This window comes from Cibotium barometz, chromosome 44, assembly GCF_041138505.1.
Source record: "Cibotium barometz isolate CiBa-2024 chromosome 44, ASM4113850v1, whole genome shotgun sequence".
NCBI classification, from domain to species: Eukaryota; Viridiplantae; Streptophyta; class Polypodiopsida; order Cyatheales; family Cibotiaceae; genus Cibotium; species Cibotium barometz.
Genome location: NC_141089.1, coordinates 10,356,098 through 10,381,090, shown reverse-complemented (window position 1 = coordinate 10,381,090; position 24,993 = coordinate 10,356,098). Strand labels below are relative to the sequence as shown.

Genomic DNA, 24,993 nt, shown 5'->3' with positions numbered 1-24,993 from the left:
AAGACTCGCATGGAATGCATTATGAATCTTCCAAAGATTCGATAACTGAAGACGATAGGAAACATCACTCATCTTCTCAATCACCTGAAAAGGCCCATAGTACCGCATACTCAATTTAGGATATAAGCTCTGTTTACCCTTCATTTTCTTGAGTCTAGCCTTCTCAAATCTCAAAAGCACCCAATCACCCAAATCAAAAACCAATGATCGATGGTGAAGGTTTGCTGCTTTCCTTTGTTTCTCTTGAGTCCTTTAAAGAGCCTCTTTGACTTTTCTGTAAGCCTCATCCATATTCTCCACAAAACAATCTGCCTCGAAGATCTTATCTTTTGTATGCACGATCCGAGGTACTTTCTTCTCGCCTTTTACAATCTCGAAAGGTGCCTTTCCTGTCGAAGTGTGAATGGTGTTGTTGTAAGCAAACTCCACCAAAGGAAGATACTTTTCCCACTGTTCTTTATGATCCGAAACATAACACTTTAGAAGATCCAATACAACTGAGTTGGCAATTTCCGATTGCCCATCAGTTTGTGGATGAAAAGACGATGAGAACTTCAACAAAATCGTCATGTTCTCAATCAATGCTCTCCAAAATAAAGTCGTCATTCGAGGATCTCGGTCACTGACGATAGATGTGGGCATCCCATGGTATTTGAAGATATCTCGGTCACTGACCAGTGATCGATGGTGAAGGTTTGGTGCTTTCCTTTGTTTCTCTTGAGTCCTTTAAAGAGCCTCTTTGACTTTTTTGTAAGCCTCATCCTTATTCTCCACAAAACAATCTGCCTCGAAGATCTTATCTTTTGTATGCAGGATCCGAGGTACTTTCTTCTCGCCTTTTACAATCTCGAAAGGTGCCTTTCCTGTCGAAGTGTGAATGGTGTTGTCGTAAGCAAACTCCACCAAAGGAAGATACTTTTCCCACTGTTCCTTATGATCCGAAACATAACACTTTAGAAGATCCAATACAACTGAGTTGGCAATTTTCGATTGCCCATCAGTTTGTGGATGAAAAGACGATGAGAACTTCAACGAAGTCGTCATGTTCTCAAACAATGCTCTCCAAAATAAAGTCGTCATTCGAGGATCTCGGTCACTGACGATAGATGTGGGCATCCCATGGTATTTGAAGGTATTTGTCATGCGCGTTTTGTTGTCCGGCGCCCCACGCTTTGCTGTCGCACGGCGCTTCGTTGGTGCTGCCCACGCTTTTCTCTGCCTGCGCTTGGCTACTGCTGCTGCCCATGCTTGGCGCCTGCTAGCAGCCAGCCACCTGTACATGTGCCGTCGCCTGCAGCCAACCATACTAGAGCGCCTGCATCAGCCACGTGTGCCACGAGTCAGCTGCACCTAGACATGTGCCACGTGGCTGGGCCATGTGTCAGCTGTTGAGTGGACCACGTGTCAACTGCTGAGACTCGTCTGTCCCACAAGGTGCCTCAGCTGCTTCTCCTACATCAAGGTAAGAGAAACACACATATACATGCATATGTACATACCAATGGGCATGAACAAACATGTACTCACACACACACACTAAATATGTACCTCTATCCTCACATGTGTACAGCTTACATATGCATACACAGATCAAAACATCATAAGTGAATGTTAAACATGCTCAAAACATAATTTTAATGCTTAACATAAAGAGGTAAAATACTCGGTCCTTTGACACACCCCCCTCTTAAAACAAAGCAATCGTCCTTGATTGTTCATTCAAAGGATCTGCTAACTGAAACAGAACCTAAGAGAGCAATGAGAAAGCTATGTTCTGCCAACTGAAACAGAACATCGGAATACATAAATCGAGAGCATCCACTTTGTGAATAGTCATGTCTCCCTAGATGCTTTACCTAATTTACTCATGGCCATCCCACTGGACCCAGGATCAGCAGTACATTATGAACAAGAATAAACACTGATGCATATCAAACGAAAGTCCAGAATAGGCGTCCCCACTCTCTGAAGATATTCGTATATCCATGAATCAAACCATGTGACTAGTACACACATCATAGAAATCCCATTGGCAGATATACTGTCAGTTCAGTATCTCGGTGTGCTGATAAGAACACCAAGCGACTTCCAGATCTCATCCAAACGAACTCTGTGACAAAGGAGCGGAGTCACCCGCCTCTTGAGTAACAGGTAGTACTTCAAAATCCATAGCTGAACCTGTTGAAGCACATTGTAAGGTAGGCTCCAAACCAAAAGCCTCGAGGTAAAGTTGTAGTATCCTCGGTGAATTTGCCAAGTCACCCTCCTCCATCCACTTCGAATCCATAGGTGAATAGTTCACAAACTTCACCAGATATCGACATGAAACTTTCCCTCTGACTTTTCTTTCTTTATGTGCCAAAATCTATTCCAGTTGAAGAATCTCATCAAGTTCTTCTACCTTCGGTTGCGGCTCATGAACTTGCTCTGTAGGCACCGCACCTCTGAAAGGTCTAAGAAGACTCCCATGGAATGCATTATGAATCTTCCAAAGATCCGGTAATTGAAGACGATAGGAAACATCACTCATCTTCTCAATCACCTGAAAAGGCCCATAGTACCGCATACTCAATTTAGGATATAAGCTCTGTTTACCCTTCATTTTCTTGAGTCTAGCCTTCTCAAATCTCAAAAGCACCCAATCACCCAAATCAAAAACCAATGATCGATGGTGAAGGTTTGCTGCTTTCCTTTGTTTCTCTTGAGTCCTTTAAAGAGCCTCTTTGACTTTTCTGTAAGCCTCATCCATATTCTCCACAAAACAATCTGCCTTGAAGATCTTATCTCTTGTATGCAGGATCCGAGGTACTTTCTTCTCGCCTTTTACAATCTCGAAAGGTGCCTTTCCTGTCGAAGTGTGAATGGTGTTGTTGTAAGCAAACTCCACCAAAGGAAGATACTTTTCCCACTGTTCTTTATGATCCGAAACATAACACTTTAGAAGATCCAATCCAACTGAGTTGGCAATTTCCGATTGCCCATCAGTTTGTGGATGAAAAGACGATGAGAACTTCAACGAAGTCGTCATGTTCTCAATCAATGCTCTCCAAAATAACGTCGTCATTCGAGGATCTCGGTCACTAACGATAGATGTGGGCATCCCATGGTATTTGAAGATATTCGTCATGCGCGTTTTGTTGTCCGGCGCCCCACGCTTTGTTGTCGCACGGCGCTTCGTGGGTGCTGCCCACGCTTTTCTCTACCTGCGCTTGGCTACTGCTGCTGCCCATGCTTGGCGCCTGCTAGCAGCCAGCCACCTGTACATCTGCCATCGCCTGCAGCCAACCATACTACAGCGCTTGCATCAGCCATGCGTGCCACGAGTCAATTGCACCTGTACATGTGCCACGTGGCTGGGCCATGTGTCAGCTGTTGAGTGGACCACGTGTCAACTGCTGACTAGTCTGTCCCACAAGGTGCCTCAGCTGCTTCTCCTACGTCAAGGTAAGAGAAACACACATATACATGCATATGTAGATACCAATGGGCATGAACAAACGTGTACTCACACACGCACACACATGTATCTCTATCCTCACATGTGTACAACTTACACATGCATACACAGATCAAAACATCATAAGTGAATGTTAAACATGCTCAAAAGATAATTTTAATGCCTAACATAAAGAGGTAAAATACTCGGTCCTTTAACACACCCCCCTCTTAAGACAAAGCAATCGTCCTCGATTGTTCATTCAAAGGATCTGCTAACTGAAACAGAACCTAAGAGAGCAATGAGAAAGCTATGTTCTGCCAACTGAAATAGAACATCGGAATACATAAATCGAGAGCATCCACTTTGTGAATAGTCATGTCCCCCTGGATGCTTTACCTGCTCTACTCATGGCCATCCCACTGGACCCAGGATCAGCAGTACATCATGAACAAGAATAAACATTGATGCATATCAAACGAAAGTCTAGAATAGGCGTCCCCATTCTCTGAAGATATTCGTATATCCATGAATCAAACCATGTGACTAGTACACACATCATAGAAATCCCATTGGCAGATATACTGTCAGGTCAGTATCTCGGGTGTGCTGATAAAAACACCAAGCGACTTCCAGATCTCATCCAAATGAACTCTGTGACAAAGGAGCGGAGTCACCCGCCTCTTGAGTAACAGGTAGTACTTCAAAATCCATAGCTGAACCTGTTGAAGCACATTGTAAGGTAGGCTCCAAACCAAAAGCCTCGAGGTAAAGTTGTAGTATCCTCGGTGAATTTGCCAAGTCACCCTCCTCCATCCACTTCGAATCCATAGGTGAATAGTTCACAAACTTCACCAGATATCGACATGAAACTTTCCCTCTGACTTTTCTTTCTTTATGTGCCAAAATCTATTCCAGTTGAAGAATCTCATCAAGTTCTTCTACCTTCGGTTGCGGCTCATGAACTTGCTCTGTAGGCACCGCACCTCTGAAAGGTCTAAGAAGACTCACATGGAATGCATTATGAATCTTCCAAAGATCCGGTAACTGAAGACGATAGGAAACATCACTCATCTTCTCAATCACCTGAAAAGGCCCATAGTACCGCATACTCAATTTAGGATATAAGCTCTGTTTACCCTTCATTTTCTTGAGTCTAGCCTTCTCAAATCTCAAAAGCACCCAATCACCCAAATCAAAAACCAATGATCGATGGTGAAGGTTTGCTGCTTTCCTTTGTTTCTCTTGAGTCCTTTAAAGAGCCTCTTTGACTTTTCTGTAAGCCTCATCCATATTCTCCACAAAACAATCTGCCTTGAAGATCTTATCTCTTGTATGCAGCATCCGAGGTACTTTCTTCTCGCCTTTTACAATCTCGAAAGGTGCCTTTCCTGTCGAAGTGTGAATGGTGTTGTTGTAAGCAAACTCCACCAAAGGAAGATACTTTTCCCACTGTTCTTTATGATCCGAAACATAACACTTTAGAAGATCCAATCCAACTGAGTTGGCAATTTCCGATTGCCCATCAGTTTGTGGATGAAAAGACGATGAGAACTTCAACGAAGTCGTCATGTTCTCAATCAATGCTCTCCAAAATAAAGTCGTCATTCGAGGATCTCGGTCACTAACGATAGATGTGGGCATCCCATGGTATTTGAAGATATTCGTCATGCGCGTTTTGTTGTCCGGCGCCCCACGCTTTGTTGTCGCACGGCGCTTCGTGGGTGCTGCCCACGCTTTTCTCTGCCTGCGCTTGGCTACTGCTGCTGCCCATGCTTGGCGCCTGCTAGCAGCCAGCCACCTGTACATCTGCCATCGCCTGCAGCCAACCATACTACAGCGCTTGCATCAGCCATGTGTGCCACGAGTCAATTGCACCTGTACATGTGCCACGTGGCTGGGCCATGTGTCAGCTGTTGAGTGGACCACGTGTCAACTGCTGACTAGTCTGTCCCACAAGGTGCCTCAGCTGCTTCTCCTACGTCAAGGTAAGAGAAACACACATATACATGCATATGTAGATACCAATGGGCATGAACAAACATGTACTCACACACGCACACACATGTATCTCTATCCTCACATGTGTACAACTTACACATGCATACACAGATCAAAACATCATAAGTGAATGTTAAACATGCTCAAAAGATAATTTTAATGCTTAACATAAAGAGGTAAAATACTCGGTCTTTTAACACACCCCCCTCTTAAGACAAAGCAATCGTCCTCGATTGTTCATTCAAAGGATCTGCTAACTGAAACAGAACCTAAGAGAGCAATGAGAAAGCTATGTTCTGCCAACTGAAACAGAACATCGGAATACATAAATCGAGAGCATCCACTTTGTGAATAGTCATGTCCCCCTGGATGCTTTACCTGCTCTACTCATGGCCATCCCACTGGACCCAGGATCAGCAGTACATCATGAACAAGAATAAACATTGATGCATATGAAACGAAAGTCTAGAATAGGCGTCCCCATTCTCTGAAGATATTTGTATATCCATGAATCAAACCATGTGACTAGTACACACATCATAGAAATCCCATTGGCAGATATACTGTCAGGTCAGTATCTCGGGTGTGCTGATAAAAACACCAAGCGACTTCCAGATCTCATCCAAATGAACTCTGTGACAAAGGAGCGGAGTCACCCGCCTCTTGAGTAACAGGTAGTACTTCAAAATCCATAGCTGAACCTGTTGAAGCACTTTGTAAGGTAGGCTTCAAACCAAAAGCCTCGAGGTAAAGTTGTAGTATCCTCGGTGAATCTGCTAAGTCACCCTCCTCCATCCACTTCGAATCCATAGGTGAATAGTTCACAAACTTCACCAGATATCGACGTGAAACTTTCCCTCTGACTTTTCTTTCTTTATGTGCCAAAATCTATTCCAGTTGAAGAATCTCATCAAGTTCTTCTACCTCCGGTTGCGGCTCATGAACTTGCTCTGTAGGCACCGCACCTCTGAAAGGTCTAAGAAGACTCGCATGGAATGCATTATGAATCTTCCAAAGATTCGGTAACTGAAGACGATAGGAAACATCACTCATCTTCTCAATCACCTGAAAAGGCCCATAGTACCGCATACTCAATTTAGGATATAAGCTCTGTTTACCCTTCATTTTCTTGAGTCTAGCCTTCTCAAATCTCAAAAGCACCCAATCACCCAAATCAAAAACCAATGATCGATGGTGAAGGTTTGCTGCTTTCCTTTGTTTCTCTTGAGTCCTTTAAAGAGCCTCTTTGACTTTTCTGTAAGCCTCATCCATATTCTCCACAAAACAATCTGCCTCGAAGATCTTATCTTTTGTATGCACGATCCGAGGTACTTTCTTCTCGCCTTTTACAATCTCGAAAGGTGCCTTTCCTGTCGAAGTGTGAATGGTGTTGTTGTAAGCAAACTCCACCAAAGGAAGATACTTTTCCCACTGTTCTTTATGATCCGAAACATAACACTTTAGAAGATCGAATACAACTGAGTTGGCAATTTCCGATTGCCCATCAGTTTGTGGATGAAAAGACGATGAGAACTTCAACAAAATCGTCATGTTCTCAATCAATGCTCTCCAAAATAAAGTCGTCATTCGAGGATCTCGGTCACTGACGATAGATGTGGGCATCCCATGGTATTTGAAGATATTCGTCAAAAATATCCTCACCAGCCTGCTTGCAGAAATGATCTATGATAGTCCAGATGCTATCATTCCCACTCTTTGTTCTAGGAAGGTCAAAGATAAAATCCATAGCAATACTCTCCCACGGGCTACTTGGAATAGGCAAAGGATGAAGTAACCGAGGTGTCTTCTGACGGTCATACTTCACCTTCTGTGACAAATGATACAATCACGAACAAAAGCATCAGCATCTCTGTGCATAGTAGACCAATAAAAGAATGCCTCCAAAGCCTTCACTGTAGCCTCAATACCACGATGGCATGCATAAGGCGGAGCATGGCATTCTGTCAAAATCTTCTACCTCAGCTGAGATGTGACACACAATTTGTCATGGATCATCAAGAATCCTTCCTTGAGAGAATAACGATCAACTCGCTGTCCTTGAGAGTCATTAGCATATTGTTCTTGCATATCATCAAGTTCATGATGAAAGATAATGGAGACGGCGGCCACATGAGGTTTCCTAGACAGGGCATCCACTACCACATTCTTTTTGCCATCTACATGAACAATCTGGAAGTGAAACATGGACAAAAGGTTTGCGCATCTCATATGCTTCTTTGAAAGCTTGGTTTGGGTAAGGAAATATCGAAGAGTCTGATGATCACTCTAAACAATGAAATCAGCCCCAAGAAGATAATGCTTCCAAGTAGAAAGAGCATGAATAATCGCAAGAAGCTCCTTCTCATATACTTGTAGATTTCTTTCTGCTGGTGACAGAGTTCTACTCTCATAAGCAATAACATGTCCTTCCTGCATAAGAACAGCTCCAATGCTATTCCTGCATGCATCACACTGTACCACAAAAGGTTTATGAAGACCCGGTAAAACTAAAATTGGACCAGTGGTTAGCTTTTCCTTAAGCTTGTTGAAAACTTCCACTTCCTTTACTGTCCATCGGAATTTTACATCCTTCTTGGTCAAGTGATGTAAAGGTGAAGCAATTTCTGCAAAGAATCGGATAAACCTCCTGTAATATGAACAAAGTTCTAAGAAACTTCTCACATCATGAATAGTCTGTAAATCCGGCCAATTCTTTATCGCTTCAACTTTTGTTGGATCCATCCTGACGCCATCCTTAGACACGATGTGCCCAAGAAAGTGAATCTCGTACAGAAGAATTCACTCTTCTTTCCATTGACAACCAACCTATGCTTTTTGAGTTCCTCAAAGACTTTGGTCAAATGCTCCCGATGCTCCTTCTCTGAGTGAGAAAACACAATTATATCATCAAAGAAAGTACCCACAAAAGAACGGTGGGGTCGAAAAATCCGATCCATCATCCTGTTAAAAGTCGCTGGAGCATTCGTAAGACCAAAAGGCATGACTAAAAACTCAAAGTCCAAAAGTTGTCCTGAAAGCTATCTTGTGCACATCTTCTGGCATGATGCGAATTTGATGATATCCACTCTTTAAATGAATGCGACTTAAGTAAGCTGATCCCTGTAATCGATCCAAAATATCATCGATTCGAGGTATAGGAAATCTGTTCTTGATGGTTATCTTATTCAGAGCCCTGTAATCAATGCACATCGGTCAAGAACCATCTTTCTTTTGTATCAAAAGCAATGGTGAATAATAGAGTGAAGAGCTCAGCTGAAACAACCCTTTGTCCAACAAATCACGCACTTGGCTCATAATCTCTTCTTGTTGGGCTGCACTCACCCTATAGGGTGGCTTATTCAGTGGTGAACTTCCAGGAATCAAATCAATCCCACGATCCTCAGGCCTAGCAGGCGGCAATTTCCCTGGCAAAGCCTCTGAAAAACAATCTTGAAAACTTTTGAGAAAATCCAATCTTTCCTTATCCAGCTCAGATAGGTTAGAATCTGTAGTATCTTGATTCTCTTTAACAAACAGTAAGTAAACAGAAAGATGTTTCTTTATTAGACGAGAAATGGCCGAGGCCGATACAACAGGAATAGATTCCCCTTTAAGCTTTACATCAAGAGTGGTTCCTTATTCTTATTAGTGAGAGAGATTTTCCTGTTGAAAGTATCTAGTACCACTTTAACCTTATGGCAGCAAGGCATACCCAACAAAACATCACAACCCTCCAAAGGCATAATGAAGAAGTTATCCTCTCTGTCCGTGTAAGACTGCACACTGAGATGTAGTTTCCGAATGATCGGTGTAACCTCAACCGAATGTCCAGGACAAGCCAAAGTAGCCTCATGTAACACACCCATCTTCCCTAGTTTGATGCCCAACTTTGCTGCAAGCTCAGGGGTGATGAAGTTTGCATGAGCCCGAGGATTGAAGAAGATCAAAACCTCCTTATCTCAAAGTCTTTCCCATGCTCTGCACAATTCTGAAAATGCATCCCCTTGCTTCGTCCCTATCAAGTCAGGTACTGGTCCAGCAGACGGTTTCTGTTTCTTTGCTTTAGGCTCATCTGCGTGTTTAGGTGCTCTCTTCGAACACCTATAGTACCGATGCCCTGCTTTTCCACAGGAGAAACATTTGTTGTGAGCCATAAGCTCTTTCCTTTCTTCATCTGTCCTTTGGGGTAAAGGCTGAAATTTTCTCTTCTTGGATTGCCCTTTCTCTCGTGGTTCAGTGTTTTTGATCTCTTTCGATTCCTTTGATGCTTTCATGGAGAAGAGACGTTGATCCTTGAATCCTGACATCTGACCAGTAAACATGGCATATCGAGTTTGAGCATTTTCTTTTATATGAGTCATATTAATGACCTTTGTTTTGATGCAATAATCTTGAAGCTCCTTGAGTAACCCACAGTAGTAAGTCTCTATCTGCTCAACCAGTGACATGGGCCTAAAGGATGTGACCGATAGCAGAGCATCCCAAAATTTCTTATTATATTCTTCCAGATTGTTACAATCTCTGGAATCTAATCGATGCCAAGCTGTCATAACATCCACCTCAAAAGTCGGTGTCAACCATAAGGAAGAGAAGATTTGCTTGAACTCCACCCAAGTGCTAGGTGCTATTCCTTGATGATGAAGTGTCGACCACCATTGAAGAGCATTGCCCTTTAGGAAAGAAGTTGCCTTTCGTACCTTAGATGCCTCTGTGAAGTTACCACCAGAAAATGCCGCATCAAACTGTTGAATGAAGGTGAGGCCTTCAAACAGTCCTTTGCACCACTAAAAGTATCAAACTTTACTGCAGCACCACCCTCTTTATAATCTTTTGGCTTCTCACCTTAAACAAGATTATTATAGGGATGTGGTTTGAGAAAAAATTACCCACAGCATTAGATCCTATTGCCATCATACCACCTCCTAAACCAGGCATACCAAAAGCACTTCCACCACCGCCACCATAAGTTCCATACATAACTCCTGGCATACCTAGTTGCATACCATAGCTCCCAGTCATGCCCATGTTGGGTACACCCGTCATGGAATGAAAGATAGAGCCTCCGCCAAAGTAACTAGGATGAGAAGTATTGAAAGGGTTTCCATGGATGGGGAAAAAGAAGAAGAAGAATCGGGTTATGGCTGAAAATTTGGGTGGATGGGAGCCGAATGTTGAGGCTTAGCTTTCTTCTTAAACCCTCCCTCCGTGGTTTGGAATCAGCTTTGAAGTTTCGTGGAAAACGTGAGTCCTTCGCGAGTTTCATTAATTCCTCCATCAAATTCTGCATCTTTAGTTCATAGGGGGCATCATCATCTTCAAGCTCTGGCATATCGGAAGGTATTTCTTGTTCACTTTCCTCGTCTTCATCGAAGTAGTAGTCGTCCTCTTCCGAAGATAGATCCTTCATCTATGCACTAGTTCCAGCCATAGAATTAAATGTGTCGACCCCCACAGGCTCACCTTCTTGAAAAAGTTGACGATGAATGGAACCTTGAAACCGGCCTTCAGCAACTTGACGGGCGGTGAACACACTTAATCACACTTTAATCACTTTATGAACTGGAATATTAATTTTGGAAGAAAAAGAAAATATTTAAGTGGGGCTAGAGTGCTCCTGCACAAAAGATGCACAAAAGGCCAATTATCCCCAAAGCGTGGCGCCCCCGCACCATAGCCCTTGCACAACTCCTGAGAAGATTCCTCCTCCTTGATCCACGGGGAGGAGATCTCCTTCAAGCTTTCACCCAAGATGTGTTGTGGAATACAAGGACCTTGGCCTTTTATTTATACAAGTTTTGGGGAAATAGCTATGCTTTTCCCCCCATAGCTTTTTCCCTTGGAAAAATCTACTGAGAGGCTTCCCAAAAACCATTGAGTAGCTTTTCTCTTTCTTTTTTTTTAAATATTTTTTTAAATATATAAAAAATACATGGCGCTTAGCTTTTTAAAAAATAAAATAAAATAAAAATCCCATGCTGCGTTTTTGGCGCCCGGCGCTTTTCTCATGCGCTCTTTTTTTTTTTCATGCGCGTTTTGTTGTCCGGCGCCCCACGCTTTGTTGTCGCACGGCGCTTCGCTGCTGCTGCCCACGCTTTTCTCTGCCTGCGCTTGGCTACTGCTGCTGCCCATGCTTGGCGCCTGCTAGCAACCAGCCACCTGTACATGTGCCATCGCCTGCAACCAACCATACTACAGTGCCTGCATCAGCCACGTGTGCCACGAGTCTGCTGCACCTGTACATGTGCCACGTGGCTGGGCCACGTGTTAGCTGCTGACTGGGCCACGTGTCAACTGCTGATGACTGGTCTGGCCCACAAGGTGCCTAAGCTACTTCTCCTGCATCAAGGTAAGAGAAACACACATATACATGCATATGTACATACCAATGGGCATGAACAAACATGTACTCTCACACACACACACTAAACATGTATCTCTATCCTCACATGTGTACAAACTTACATATGCATACGCATCGAAACAGGATTCATGAGGTCGGCACAAGAAAAAAGCACTAGTTTTGGTTAAAAAAAAAACAAGGAAAAGTAGAAAAGTCAAATTGAGTTGACCGCAAAAGGCAAGGGCACCATTGGAAAGAGGAGACTAAGCTGAACCAAAAAGCTAAAGGACACTTTTCCAAAAAGTAGCTCCAGGATCAAAAAGCAAGGCCTTGAAGCTAGAAAAGCATAAATCAAGAACTTTGGCAAAAGATGAGCAATATTTTATTATTACTAAAATATTAAAGCAAAAAGAGAAAAGCAAAGCATAAAATATTACTTTGGCAAAAAGCAAGGCCCTCCTCAAGTATAAAAGAAGCTAGAGCCCTCTTGTTTTGGGCATCAAGCTTATGGAGAGCAAGGAGACTCTCATCTTCATCCACTTGCCGCCGCTCAGCTCAGCCCGTTTGCCGCCCCGTTTGCAGCCTAACTCAGCTGCCCCAGAGCCACCGCTGCCCAACCCAGCTTGACCATCGCCCAACTCCGTCCGGCCACCACTTGCCACCACTTGGCCTCCACCCAACCACCTCTCGGCTCCACCCAGCCGCCGCTTGTGGAGCGCCGCCACCCATCTTTGAGATTCGGGATTTGGATTTAGATGTGGACTTGGATTTGGAACTTGAAGCTTGGACTTGGAACTTGGAAGTTGGGATTTGGACTTGGACTTGGATTTGGAACTTGGAGCTTGGACTTGGATTCATTGGACTTGGGTTCATTTGACGTGGATTTGGAACTTGGAGCTTGGACTTGGATTTGGAACCTGCACTTGTTTGCTTTGCGATATTGGATGTAGTACTAGCCCGGTGAGAGATACTTGTGGGTTAGGTCATCCCCGTAGTGTGCTCGGCATCAGAGATCTCGTGTCACAACATCGGCATCAACTATCCTACATTAGCGTATCTGTTTGTTTTGTATTCATTGATTGTATTGATCTTAGTCAGCGTGCCCGTGGATTGTTCTTGAATAAATTCCTGAAAGGGGGCGAGGCCTATTCCGCACTCAGTGTGGTGTATTGTGCAAGATCCCTATTCCCTTCTCTCTTTCCCCTCTCTCTCTCTATATCTTTATCTCTTGGACATGTGGTTGAGTCTGTCATCACTGCATGCTCCGTTGAGCTTACAGTGGTATCAGAGCAGGATTTCTCTTGAAGAAACTTTCTTGGGGTGACAGAGCCATGTCGAGAGCAAAGGGAGACCAAGGGCCTCATGAAGGGAACAACTATGAGGTCGATACTGAACTTCTGGATTTGAACCAAGGCCGTCGATCTATTTCTCATGAAACCGCGGCCATGACATCAACAAAGTACAGAGATTTTCAACAGTTTAGACAGTTTCTCCAAGATGATGAATTTCTTGCTTGGAGAGCCAAGAAGGAACAGGACCAAGGAAGGGCTCGAATGTTTGAAGATTTCATCAAGGACCGAGCCACCGAAGCTGAAGGGGTTGAAGCCGTCAAAGCTTATCTTTGAGCCAATGGAGTCACCATTGCACAAGGATCCATAGCTACCCGGTCTATTTCTTGTGAAGGAAACATGGAGGCTATCCCGAGGCCCGCTCTCTCAGATGCAGCTTCTTCGGGTGAGGTAAAGAAAAGGAAGTCAAAGGAGCCTTCATCAACCGGCAAGATGGACTTCAAACTGGGAGAGAAGAGCATCAAGTTTGGTGCTTTTCATGGAAAGCGAGATACACAAAAAGCATTATCTTTTGTTAAACAATTTGATGCCACTTTTGGAGGAGATGACTACTCTCAAAAGTCAAAGCTTTGAATGGTTCGTATGCATTTGAAGGATGCCGCCTTGAATTGGTGGCTTAAAGTGGTACAAAAAGGGACGGAGACGAACACATGGACCGACTTCGAGACTATGTTCAACAAGAAGTTCCTACCCGCAAACTTTGAAGCAGACATACAGAAGGAATGGGATGAGGTAAAGCAGAAAGTTGATGAAAATGTGGCATCTTACCTTAACAATTTTTCAACAGTTTCTTTGAAGTTTATTTCATATACTCCCATTCCACCACTAATGGAGATGCGTAAGTTTGTGAATGGATTGCAACCTAAGCTTATGCAAGGCTGGACCGAAAACGTTGGAAGAAGCCCAAGACAAGGCTTTACAAGCTGAGGCCTTGTACATGCCTTGGATGGACAACAAGACAAAGAACGACAATCGGGATCCACCTCAAAGGAAGAAGTTTAAAGACCGATTCCCATCAAAAGCTGAGTCTCAAGAGAAGGAGCGGAGTGAGATGGTGCCCTCCTAAAAAGCCCAATTGACACTGTCATAGGCCCTCTCAAAATCCAAAAGTAGAACTGTCATGTTCTCCTTGCGAAAATGGATCAGGTCGGGGAGATGAGGTTGTAGGCATCAGCTGATGGCTTTGGCGAGGATTTTGTAAGTGTTTCCTAGGAGGGTGATGGGACCCCATTGTCAAATCTCCAAACGGTCACCACCCTCCTTCGGAATCAAGTGAATTAGCCCCTCAGAGAGTCTCTAGAGCATGTGACCTGAGGCCATGATCCCATTGAAGGCAGCCATGAAACCGCTTTCCATGAGATCCCAATGGCATAGAAAGAGAGTGACTGGCAAGCAATCCTCCCTTGGACACTTGTCCTATTTGGAAGGGCTCGAAGAGAATCTCGCAACTTGATGAGAATCGCACAACTCGATGAGAGTAAGGGGAGCACAATAGGGCCTGTAGGCTTGGGGGCACCACCTCTTGCGTATGTTGCTAGACTCTCTCCCTTGCCGCCTCCACCTGTAGGAGAGTGAGGGAATCTACTGAAAGGAGATCTTTGAAGAAACCTATGACTATGGCCCGAACTTGAGGGGCATCTACCTCTATGGTATCGCCTAGGCTCCTCAACCTCCAAACCTATCTCTGCGTTGGTGAGCACCAGTTGTCTCAAAGAAATCAAGGGTGACCCTGTCCCCTGTATGAGTCCAAAGGGAGGTCTTGGTATGGTATCGGTACTAGGGCCTCCTCACTCTTGCCACACTTAAAACCAAATGGCATTGATTTTTTAAGTCTTCCACAAAACACCCTTGAGGATTGAATATCACTTGCAAACCCTGCCCAACCATCTCTCCAATAAAAACTACGTTCTTTGTAATATTTGGAACATGAAGTACATCTGTCAAGTGCTTCATTTTGCCATCCTACATAGATAATGACACTTTACTAACATGCACAATGGGATGCGCAATATCATCACTTGTGTCCACATATCTTGGTTTTTTCATTTTTTTGTGTATATCTAAACCACTCGCCATGACTAGCCATGGGGTTAGAGGCACCATAATCCACAAACTAAATATCTCTTGATCCTAATATCTCTCCTCTCGCGAAGAACGCCTGAGCATTGCATGAGTGTTGCGTATCACAACGAGACTTGCTGCATCACACGATCAACCGTGCTATGTGGGTGAATCAAACTCCACATGAGAGTAGCCAAGCCCAAGAAAATGGATGCTAGTACCAAAGAAGAGACCAGGGAGGACACTATCGAAGCTAAGAGTTGGAGATCCGCCTGTGAAAATAGGCAAGGGATGGCGGCCTCAACTAAGGATGACAGAGGGGTTGCCATGGAGGAGTCCTTGAAGATGAAGACTAGAAGCGCCTACTCTTGCCGATAAAGAACCCAAAAGCAAAACACCTGCTCAGAGGGTGACGGGCGACATAAGACAGAGGGCTAGAGAGAAGTGGGGAGCGTGGAACCGGGAGGTGGCAGAGAGGCAAAAGGGGCAGACACGAGAAGAACACAGAGGATGTGGAGAGCTCGAAGGGGCAGGGAGAGGTGATGGAAAATGCAAAGAAGGCAGTGGGTGTGAAGGGGCACACAGGGGTTGATGAGCAGGGAATTGAGCGGCATAAGGGGAGGCAGCGGCGGCGGCAACAAAGAGGAAGGCAGAGGGCCAATGAGGTGATAGCTCAAGTGGTGAAGGTGTTTGCCTAGGACCAAGAGGTCTTGGGTTCAAAAGCCCCCCTTGGTGCTTCCTCTTCCTCGGTGGCATCGCCTACAGGTGGATAAATACGATTGTCTATCGTAGTATGCGTACAAGAGTATATCGCAGTGTTGGCTCTCTCAATCCAAGTAAATCCAAGTTTTGCACCCTCTCATCGAATCACTAACCCAAGAGCCAACAGATTTGTGCCAGGTGATAAGAGCTCCTACGAATAAACATAAATCCTGTAAGGCAAAAAGAACAAAGGCCAATGTGGGAGCCCTTGAGATACATAGCAGTGTCATCTGCAAGCTCATAATCTAGAAGTTCCTCCTCTCTGCGCAAGGGTGGATTCAAGCCAAATACCCTGGCCATGGATCAGAGATGGCCAAGGAAGCGGGGCATCCCTGAAGAAAAGATCAAGAGATCTGGAAGCGTTCTCCTTTGTCACCACACGCTAGTACATTGCTATGAGCATCACCGTACAAGCATGACACACTTCTAATGCAATTGTTAAAGTGTGCACAGGCGGAAGCAATCACAAGAGACAAAATAGAGGGAAAGACTAGGCAATGATCAAGTTATATTATCATAGCATGAGATTACAGGGGTTGAAGCAGCGAGCAGATAGGCGAAAGTACATAGCGTTGGGATTAGATTGATTTCAAAAAGTGGGAGATAGGCCCTTTATATTGGAAGGCCAAGAGCTGGCCGATTGCCACCATGGAGCTGGCTGATAGCCCATGACTAGCATAAATCCTAAGAAAATACATGTGTGCCAACAAAAGAGCCAGATCTCACACACTGAGATGCACAAAATTCTAACACCCCCTCTGTAGCTCACAGTGTGCTAAAGTCAAAAGAAGAAATTTGATGAAGAAGATGCGATCATGGACACCCTAGTACCCGTTGGATATTGAATACACTGCAGAAGATGCACCTGACACCCTGTCTCTTCAAAACACAATGCCACCCTAAATATCAAAGAAATCTACTTGGCTCTGAATTCCCACACCAATGTGCAGTGACCTCCATTCACGAGAACAGTGGACTATGAGCACATCACGTCCTAGAACCTCGAACAATGAACTTGGCGCACATCCAATTCATAGCTTCTACTACACCAAGCAATGAATCTGGAACACAACCGATCCATAGCTATCAAAATTGACCTTTACCTGCCAGATTATTATACTTGGAACTCCAACACATGCATCTCCCATGCACCAAAAATGAGAGCATATGACAGCCCCCTCTTCTGCCCACAAGCCTCCTCTATCTGGTAGCACATGGGGAGAAACTATCTATATAACTAGAAAAGAACACCATCCTAGTCCTCCCGAGCTAGAAGCGCCTTGGGAGCCCTAGATGAGTCACTAGAAGCATCTGAATCACTGTCTTGTCCTATCTTTGCCCTTCTTTTGGGATGAATACTTGCCCATACCCTTGCCCTTGTCCTTCTGCTTGGACAATCAGTCCTTAGACAAATGTCCTTTCTTGCCACATGAATAGCAATGACTCTGAATCTTCTTTTGCGTTGACGCTAAGGCATGATCTAGATCAAGAGACAAAACCTTTAACTTACCCTGTGTCATCAAAACCTAAAAGAGGAGGGATCTTAGGTCATCAAAACCTAAAAGATTGGAAGTGACCTGGCATCCCAAAGCTCTGACGACCATATTTGTCCCATCAAGCTTGTCCTCCTTTGTCGTACACAGGGGAACCATATCCACAGCAAAAGAAACGCCATCGTTGTTGCAAGAAAACTGCTTGAAAAACCTTGAATCTCAACACTCCAAGACTTCTCTCAAGCACATCCAATGGATAAGAGCACGAGGCCAATCAGCCCCCTCAGAAAAACTGAGGAAAGAAGGGGCTGGACAGCAGAAAAACAGTCCACATAACACCTCCGGGAAACACCGAACGAGAAGGGAGAAAAGAATGGGAAGAAGAGGAACTGTCGAAGCCACTTGTCGGGCTGCACCACACGTGAAGAAATCACCTTTCACTGCTGTCCAAACTGTTGAAAGAGCCCAACGATCACCATCGCAGCCCCCCCTAGATTGCACCTGGAGTCTGCGAGGAAAAGGCAAGAGCACCAGAAGAGAAAATGCTGATGAAGAAAGGGTGATTGTGCAAAAAAACACATCTCAAACACCACCAGCCGCTGGAAACTGCTTGAAGAAGCAAAAAAACGCAGCCCAGCAAGGTTGCACCATGATGCTTGCAGATGATGTAGGGGTAGGAGCACTGCAAGATGAAAACGTTGATGAGAAGAGGGAAGGGGTTGCCAAGAGGTGGAGGGCCAAGACCTAGACGTTTGATACCATGTTAAAGTGTGCACAGGTGGAAGCGATCACACAAGAGCCCATGTCTGTAACATCAAATGCATGCTGCAATTCAGCTATGAAAGCTGAAATTTGTTCCTCATCAGGGCCAATTACTAGCAAATCATCCACATAAAGGTTCAAGATTATGAAATCATCTCCTTGTTTGTGAACATAGAGGGTACTCTCAGTAGGACTATTCTAAAAAATATGAGAGAGCAAGTATGGATGAATCTTTTGATACCAAACACGAGGAGCCTATTTAAGGCCATAAAGTGCTTAATCTGCATACTTTATGCTCTGCACCTTTCTCCCTCAACTGGTATAAACTGGATACCCAAATAGTAATGCAAAAGCCCCATGTCTATAACATCAAATGCATGCTGCAATTCAGCTATGAAAGCTGAAATTTGTTCCTCATCAAGGCCAGTCACTAGCAAATCATACACAAAGGTTCAAGATTATGAAATCATCCCCCTGTTTGCGAACATGGAGGGTATTGTTAGTAGGACTATTCTGAAAAATATGAGAGAGCAAGTACGCATGAATCTTTTGATAGCAAGCACGAGGAGCTTGTTTAAGGCCATAAAGTGCTTTATGCAATCTACATACTTTATGGTCTGCATCTTTTTGAACAAAGCTAGGAGGTTGTGATACATAAACCGCTTCTTGCAAATCACCATTCAGAAAAGCAGTTTTGACATCCAACTGATGCACATTTCAACCTTTATGTGCAGCCAATGCAACGATAGTGCGTATGGTAGTCATACGGGAAGTAGGTGCACAAGGCTCCTCATAGTCAATTCCCTCTCGCTGGGCATACCCTTTGGCGACTAAACGAGCCTTATAGTGATCAATCGAGCCATCATGCTTGCGGTTCAATTTATACACCCACTTTGTGCCGATAGCACGCCACATAATACCCATGTAGCATTCTTTTCAATGGAGGCCAACTCCGAACGCATGGCTATAATCCAATTATCATTCTCCAATGCATCAAAATAAGAAAGTGGCTCCTCATTTCATGCGGTTGCAACAAGAGTTGTGTTAACAAAATGAGATGTTTGTCGAGAGGCAGCAGGGAACTCTCCGTGAGTCACGAATGGCTACATCCTCTTTAACCAATGCATCACCCATGGCATCCTGATCAAAGTGTGGCAAATGTGGAGCAATAGGGGGAATGTTGGGCTGCTGATTTTCAGCAGCATTAAGAGGCTGATTTGGAGCCAAATTAGGCTCAACAAGTTCAGCACCTGTACCAAATAATGGCAACAATGTGTCAAAGACATCTAGGGCATCAATTGATGGCTGTAGCCTACATGAAAGCATGGGTTGAAACTTGAGATGCATATTCAAAAAAAGATGACATCTCTGGACACAATAATCTTCCTGGTGGAAGCTACATACAGCCTGTAGGCTGTATCCATTGCTCTCACTGCTACGTTGAAATAGGCAAACACACCCACTATATTGCTAGTGTGAAGGCTTCATGTATTGGACACAAGAACACACCTTATCCCACTTAGTCTCAATGTAAAAGCAGCCTTACCCCATGTGGTTCTCCATATGTAAAAGGGTCAAATCAATCATCCATCCATTGAGTGTGTGAAAGGGCACCTATCCACAGCTTACATCCATTGAGTGTGTGAAATTGTGGATCTGGATGCAGACTTCAGCGGCAGCAGTAGCCTGACATTGAGCTCGACACAGAAAGGCGCAGTTTTTGAACTGCAGGTGATCGTACAGCTGGCGCAGCCGATCCTGAGCTTTAAACGTCCAAGTCCGTGACAAGTAGCAAGCCCATGGATCCCTTAAATTCTTTCTAAGAGGGCACAGCATTTTGTTTTGTGGAAAACCAGGCCCCTGTCCAGTGGCTGCAGCGGTCATAGCCACCAACATAGCCCAGCAGGCTTGTTAAGAGTGGTGATTAACCACTAATCTTGGCTACTCAAGGTTTAAGCAATGGTGTTTGAGTCATCTCAGGTTTCTCAAGAGTGGACCACACCAAGAAGGTCCCACATCATCAGCTTGGACTCAATTCATCTTCTTCTTGAGCTGTTATCTTATCAACAAGAGTAAGAAGACAAAAGTTGCTGGAGTTGACCAATCCAACCTTGGTGCAATGTACTTCAAGGTATGCTCAGAAATGAGGTTTTTTACCTCCTCCTTGAGCTGGTTATTTGTGTTTTTGAACACACCGAATATGGCTTCAGTTAATCTCTTATGGTGGACAGCTACATTGCTTGGCACTATGTCTACAAGCCATCTTGCTAACCAAGGTCAAATCAGGCCATCATGGTCCTGTGCACTCTTTTTACACATGTTTATTTATCATTTGTACTTCAAGATCACATGTGTCATGCTTCACTATAGTTGCACAATCATGTTTAAAGTCAAAAAGATCAAGTTATGTCTCACTTGTACTACACTCTACATTGTTGTTACACATTCCTATTTCCTATCAGTTGTACATGTCATTTGTAAATGGAGACTAGACACTGGCCATACCAAAAAGCATGTGCTGAGACCTTCTCCCACGTTGCAAGTCACAATGTGTCAAAGCTTTATTGTCTTGCATATGTCCACTTTTGTACGCACATTCATTTCAGCCCATCAAGGGGAATCAGGCATGAAGACAAAGACAAAGACAAAGATACATGTCGAGCAGTGTGAAGAGTTGGATCTAGCCATGATCCAAATTTTGCCAGAAGAACAAGAGGAGATCAAGAGATCTACTTCACAATATCCTTGAGCTTCAAGGCATCTTCAGGAACTTGGGTCTCATTTATGAGGCTTCTCTACATCATAGCCATGATCCAAATTTTGCCAGAAGAACAAGAGGAGATCAAGAGATCTACTTCACAATATCCTTGAGCTTCAAGGCATCTTCAGGAACTTGGGTCTCATTTATGAGGCTTCTCTACATCAACTTGGGTTGAGTGTTCATGTTCCAAGCATGGCCTCATACACATGTTTTTCCCCTACCACTCATACATGCAGCCACGTCTTGTCACACTCTTCTAAAGTTGTTCCATACCTCTCTTGTACACGACTAAAGCCTCTGAGTTCACATTGGCATAACCTTTGTATGGCATTGCCAGTCAGACCATGCGCATGCATGTTATCACTGAGCATTGGGTAGATAATTAGACTCATGGGAGTCAGCATGACCAACTGCATCATTGGGTGGGTCCTTTGTGTTTGACGGGGGGTGTTGAAATAGGCGCACACATCCACTATATATATTGCTAGTGTGAAGGCTTCATGTATTGGACACAAGAACACCTTATCCCACTTAGTCTCAATGTAAAAGCAGCCTTACCCTACCTGGTTCTCCATATGTAAAAGGGTCAATTCAATCATCCATTGAGTGTGTGAAAGGGCACATATCCACAGCTTACATCATAGGTGATGTCATGGGCACAATGTACCTTTAGCCTATAAAGAGGCATTCCACTCATGAATAAAAGATATTATCTTTTGCCCTTATCTTGTGCGCACTCTCTCTTGTTCAACTCGGCTTAATCTTAATCATGTCTCTTAAGCTTGTGATTAACTATGAGCCACCATAGCTCATTGCACTCCTACAGTGCACACAGTGTGTCAATTTCTGTACTTTCTCAACATGCTATACACCACAAAAATATATTTCAATGCTTTTGCTTCAAGTTTATGTCTCTGCTGTGCCGGTACATGCATGTAAGCCAGACATCAAAAAACACGCATATGAGCGACTACAAGGATTCTCTCATTCCAAGCCTCATAAGTTGTCATAGATTTCAATGCTTTAATGGGATAGCAGTTCAACACATAGTTGGCGCACATGACCGCTTCAAGACAAAATATGGATAGCAAATCCTTGTTTTTAAGCATACATCTTGCCATTTCCATACTTGTACGAGTACGACAATTCATCTTTCCCAATATAAATCCCTCGCATACATGCTTTTATGGGAGCTGCATAGGTGGCAACTCGTGAACCATAGACCGACGCTCTGTAAATGCATAAGAGGGGGGGAATAAAGGTGACCAAACCGAGCATGCCATAGCTTAGTGTCACACATAACCTGTGATGTGGACGCAACCACCATAGCACCATCATGAGAATCACTACTCTTGTCATACATGTCAAGCTTGTAAAGGCCATTGCACAATCTACCAAAGAACATAAGCGCATCAGAATCTGTTCTGTCATAAATGAAGCAGCAATGATCAAAAAACAGGATTTTGACACCCGCTTTTACAAGTGTCGAGACAGAAATAAGATTCTTGTGAATTCCAGGTACATAGAAAGTATCTGCAACAGTAAAAATGTCTCCACTACATGATGTCAACTCCACATTGCCAATGCCTTTAATGGCATATGATGCATTATTAGCACACAAAACTGTACCACCTAACGGTGCATCTCTCAAGCTAACAAACAGCTTGTTGCACGAAGTGATGTGCTTTGTAGCACTTGAATCAAAATACCAATCAGTATCCAACAATGACAAACAAGAGACAAGCAAATCAAAAAGCATGTGCTCGTTAAGGCATAGCCATCATGTGCAAAAATTTGATTTTGCGGCATTGTCACCTGTAGTCATAGCAAGACCTTGTTGTTGCTTCTTTTCTCTCTCTTTACACTTCCTGCATTCCTCAATTACATGACCACGTTTTCGACAATAGTTACATCTCTTCTTCTCAGTCTTCTCCTCTTTAGACTTACGAGAATCTGAATGGATTTGTGCTTTGCCTTAAGATTTAGCACTAGAACCAGTCCTAGATTTTCCTTTGCCATGATAGGAGGCAACAAAAGCCTGATGTGCAGCAATCATGTTGTTTCGGTTAAAACGAGATTGCTCTTCCTGTAAACAAGAGAGCTACCAAATCATCAAACGTATATAAATCTGTATTTCTCTTCGTCAAGAGGTGAAGAATGGTATTAAATCCTTGAAAAGATTGAGGCAACCCATTGAGAACCGTAGAGACAAGTGAACTGTCAGTTATCACCTCAACAATATCGATTAACTGCTATCGCAAATCCTTAACACAGGTGAGAAATCCATCCATAGAATCACCCTCAGTCATATGGTCCAAGTCAAGCTTTTTTCGTAGATAAGCTACATGAGCTTCATTGCGGATCTGATATGAAGAGGCAAGTATATCCCATGCACTTTTAGGAGTACATGAACGGATATGAGATATGATTTGCCGTTTACACAAGAGAGCAATCAAGGCATGAGCCTGCACATCTTTAGCTTCCCATCTGAGTTGTTCTTGTGTAGAAGAAACAGGTGCAGGTAGTCCACTTTCACTGGAACCAAAATCACTCGTTCCAATAGATGTGCTAGTTGCAGATGTGGGACCAACAGGCCTTAACTCAGCACCATATATATATACCCACAAATTCTTTGCAACCAATACATGCTTCATCATATATGCTCACATGGGATAGTTAGTCCGATCAAGCTTGTCCTCAGCAGAGAGCATCCTAAATACATCATTATTAGCCCTGGCTCAAAGGTAACAAAAAATATTTCCCAAGCTCGCTGTACAATGCACTGCAAACCCTCAATGTCCACTAAAAGGCAGGGTTCTATGATGCCCAATGATTTGCTGATGACAAGGACCTGCAAATGTATTGAGATGACAAAGTGTAGGGATAGAAAAGTTATATGAATAGAGGCTTGATGACCAAAACAAACCCCAAAGATGGGTGTCAGAATGTTGTATTTCGATGCCGAGTGCATTGAGAGAGAGCACGAGGAATGCTGGATTTAACCCATGGTCAACTATGTTTTTGGAGAAGCTGAAAATTTGCACGGCCTAAATGGGCTCCGATTCTCGAGTTCTTTAGCTTGGTAGACTCAAAAAATGATGAGGAATACACCTGTGCAAAAACACTGAAAAAAAAAATCACTTTGAAAATTGGGCTCTGCAATGATGGTGCGGTGGAGCAGGTGGCTCAGCCAGCGGGATGGGCGCTGCTATGGTGACGCTAGTGGAAATGCCCAAATCAAAAAAATATTTAGGGCTTTGTTAATTAGCACCTCGACGAGTCTCTTGGCGTAGGGCGAAACAGCGAAGCAGGCGGCGACAATTGTTTTTCATGACGGCTGCTAGCTGCTGTTGTTGCAGATCTGAACGGTGGGAAGCAAAGAGGCGGCTGCTGCTGCTGCAGATCTGATTGGCGAGTAGCTAAAAGGCGACCTGTTGCGGGCAGCTGTGGGTGGCTGTAGGGCTGCGCAGGGCAACAGGGCGACTAGATGATGGCTCTAATACCAATGTTGGATGGGGGAGTAGATGCTCTACACGCGCGCGCGCGCGCACACAGTTGTATCAAGTTGAGAGAGAGAGAGGCGTGATGTGATAGCTAGAAGTACTCTATGATAATAATAATGTGTAGAGTACAAAAGTACTAATAGTCCTAGGGCTAAAGTGCCCAACACACTAGAGTGTGTTCACATGGGGAAAAAACCCTTAGTCCTAGGGCTAAAGTGTCCAACACACTAGAGTGTGTTCACATGGGGAAAAAACCCTTAGTCCTAGGGCTAAAGTGCCCAACACACTAGAGTGTGTTCACATGGGGAAAAAACCCTTGTCAACACAAGGTAAAAAGTGCCCGTGTGTAAGACTGTTCACACCAGGACTCCCGGAGGCCAAAGGCTAACATTAGATTGATTACAACAAGTGGAAGAGAAGCCCTTTATATAGGAAGGCCAAGAGCTGGCCGACAGCCCATGACTAGCATAAATATTGAGAAAATACATGTGTGCCAATAAAAGAGCCAGATTCCACACTGAGATG

At 44.0% G+C, this 24,993-nt stretch overlaps 1 protein-coding gene and 1 long non-coding RNA gene across 3 annotated transcripts in view; one reads left to right on the top strand and one right to left on the bottom strand.

Annotated features, from left to right (window-relative positions):
* Positions 1–24,993, bottom strand: part of LOC147612946 (uncharacterized) — a 99,563-nt gene that overhangs the window by 66,442 nt on the left and 8,128 nt on the right. The window lies entirely within an intron of this gene.
* Positions 1–24,993, top strand: part of LOC147612947 (uncharacterized) — a 130,653-nt gene that overhangs the window by 102,460 nt on the left and 3,200 nt on the right. The window contains exon 9 of one of the 2 annotated variants that reach the window (XM_086782220.1): positions 19,871–20,323. The exons of the other annotated variant lie outside the window; for it this stretch is intronic. Within the exon in view, the coding sequence (XP_086638346.1) occupies positions 19,871–19,894 (24 nt within the window). The 3' untranslated portion in view covers positions 19,895–20,323. Of the gene's footprint in view, positions 1–19,870; positions 20,324–24,993 lie in introns of those variants that run through there. 2 annotated transcript variants of the gene reach the window in all.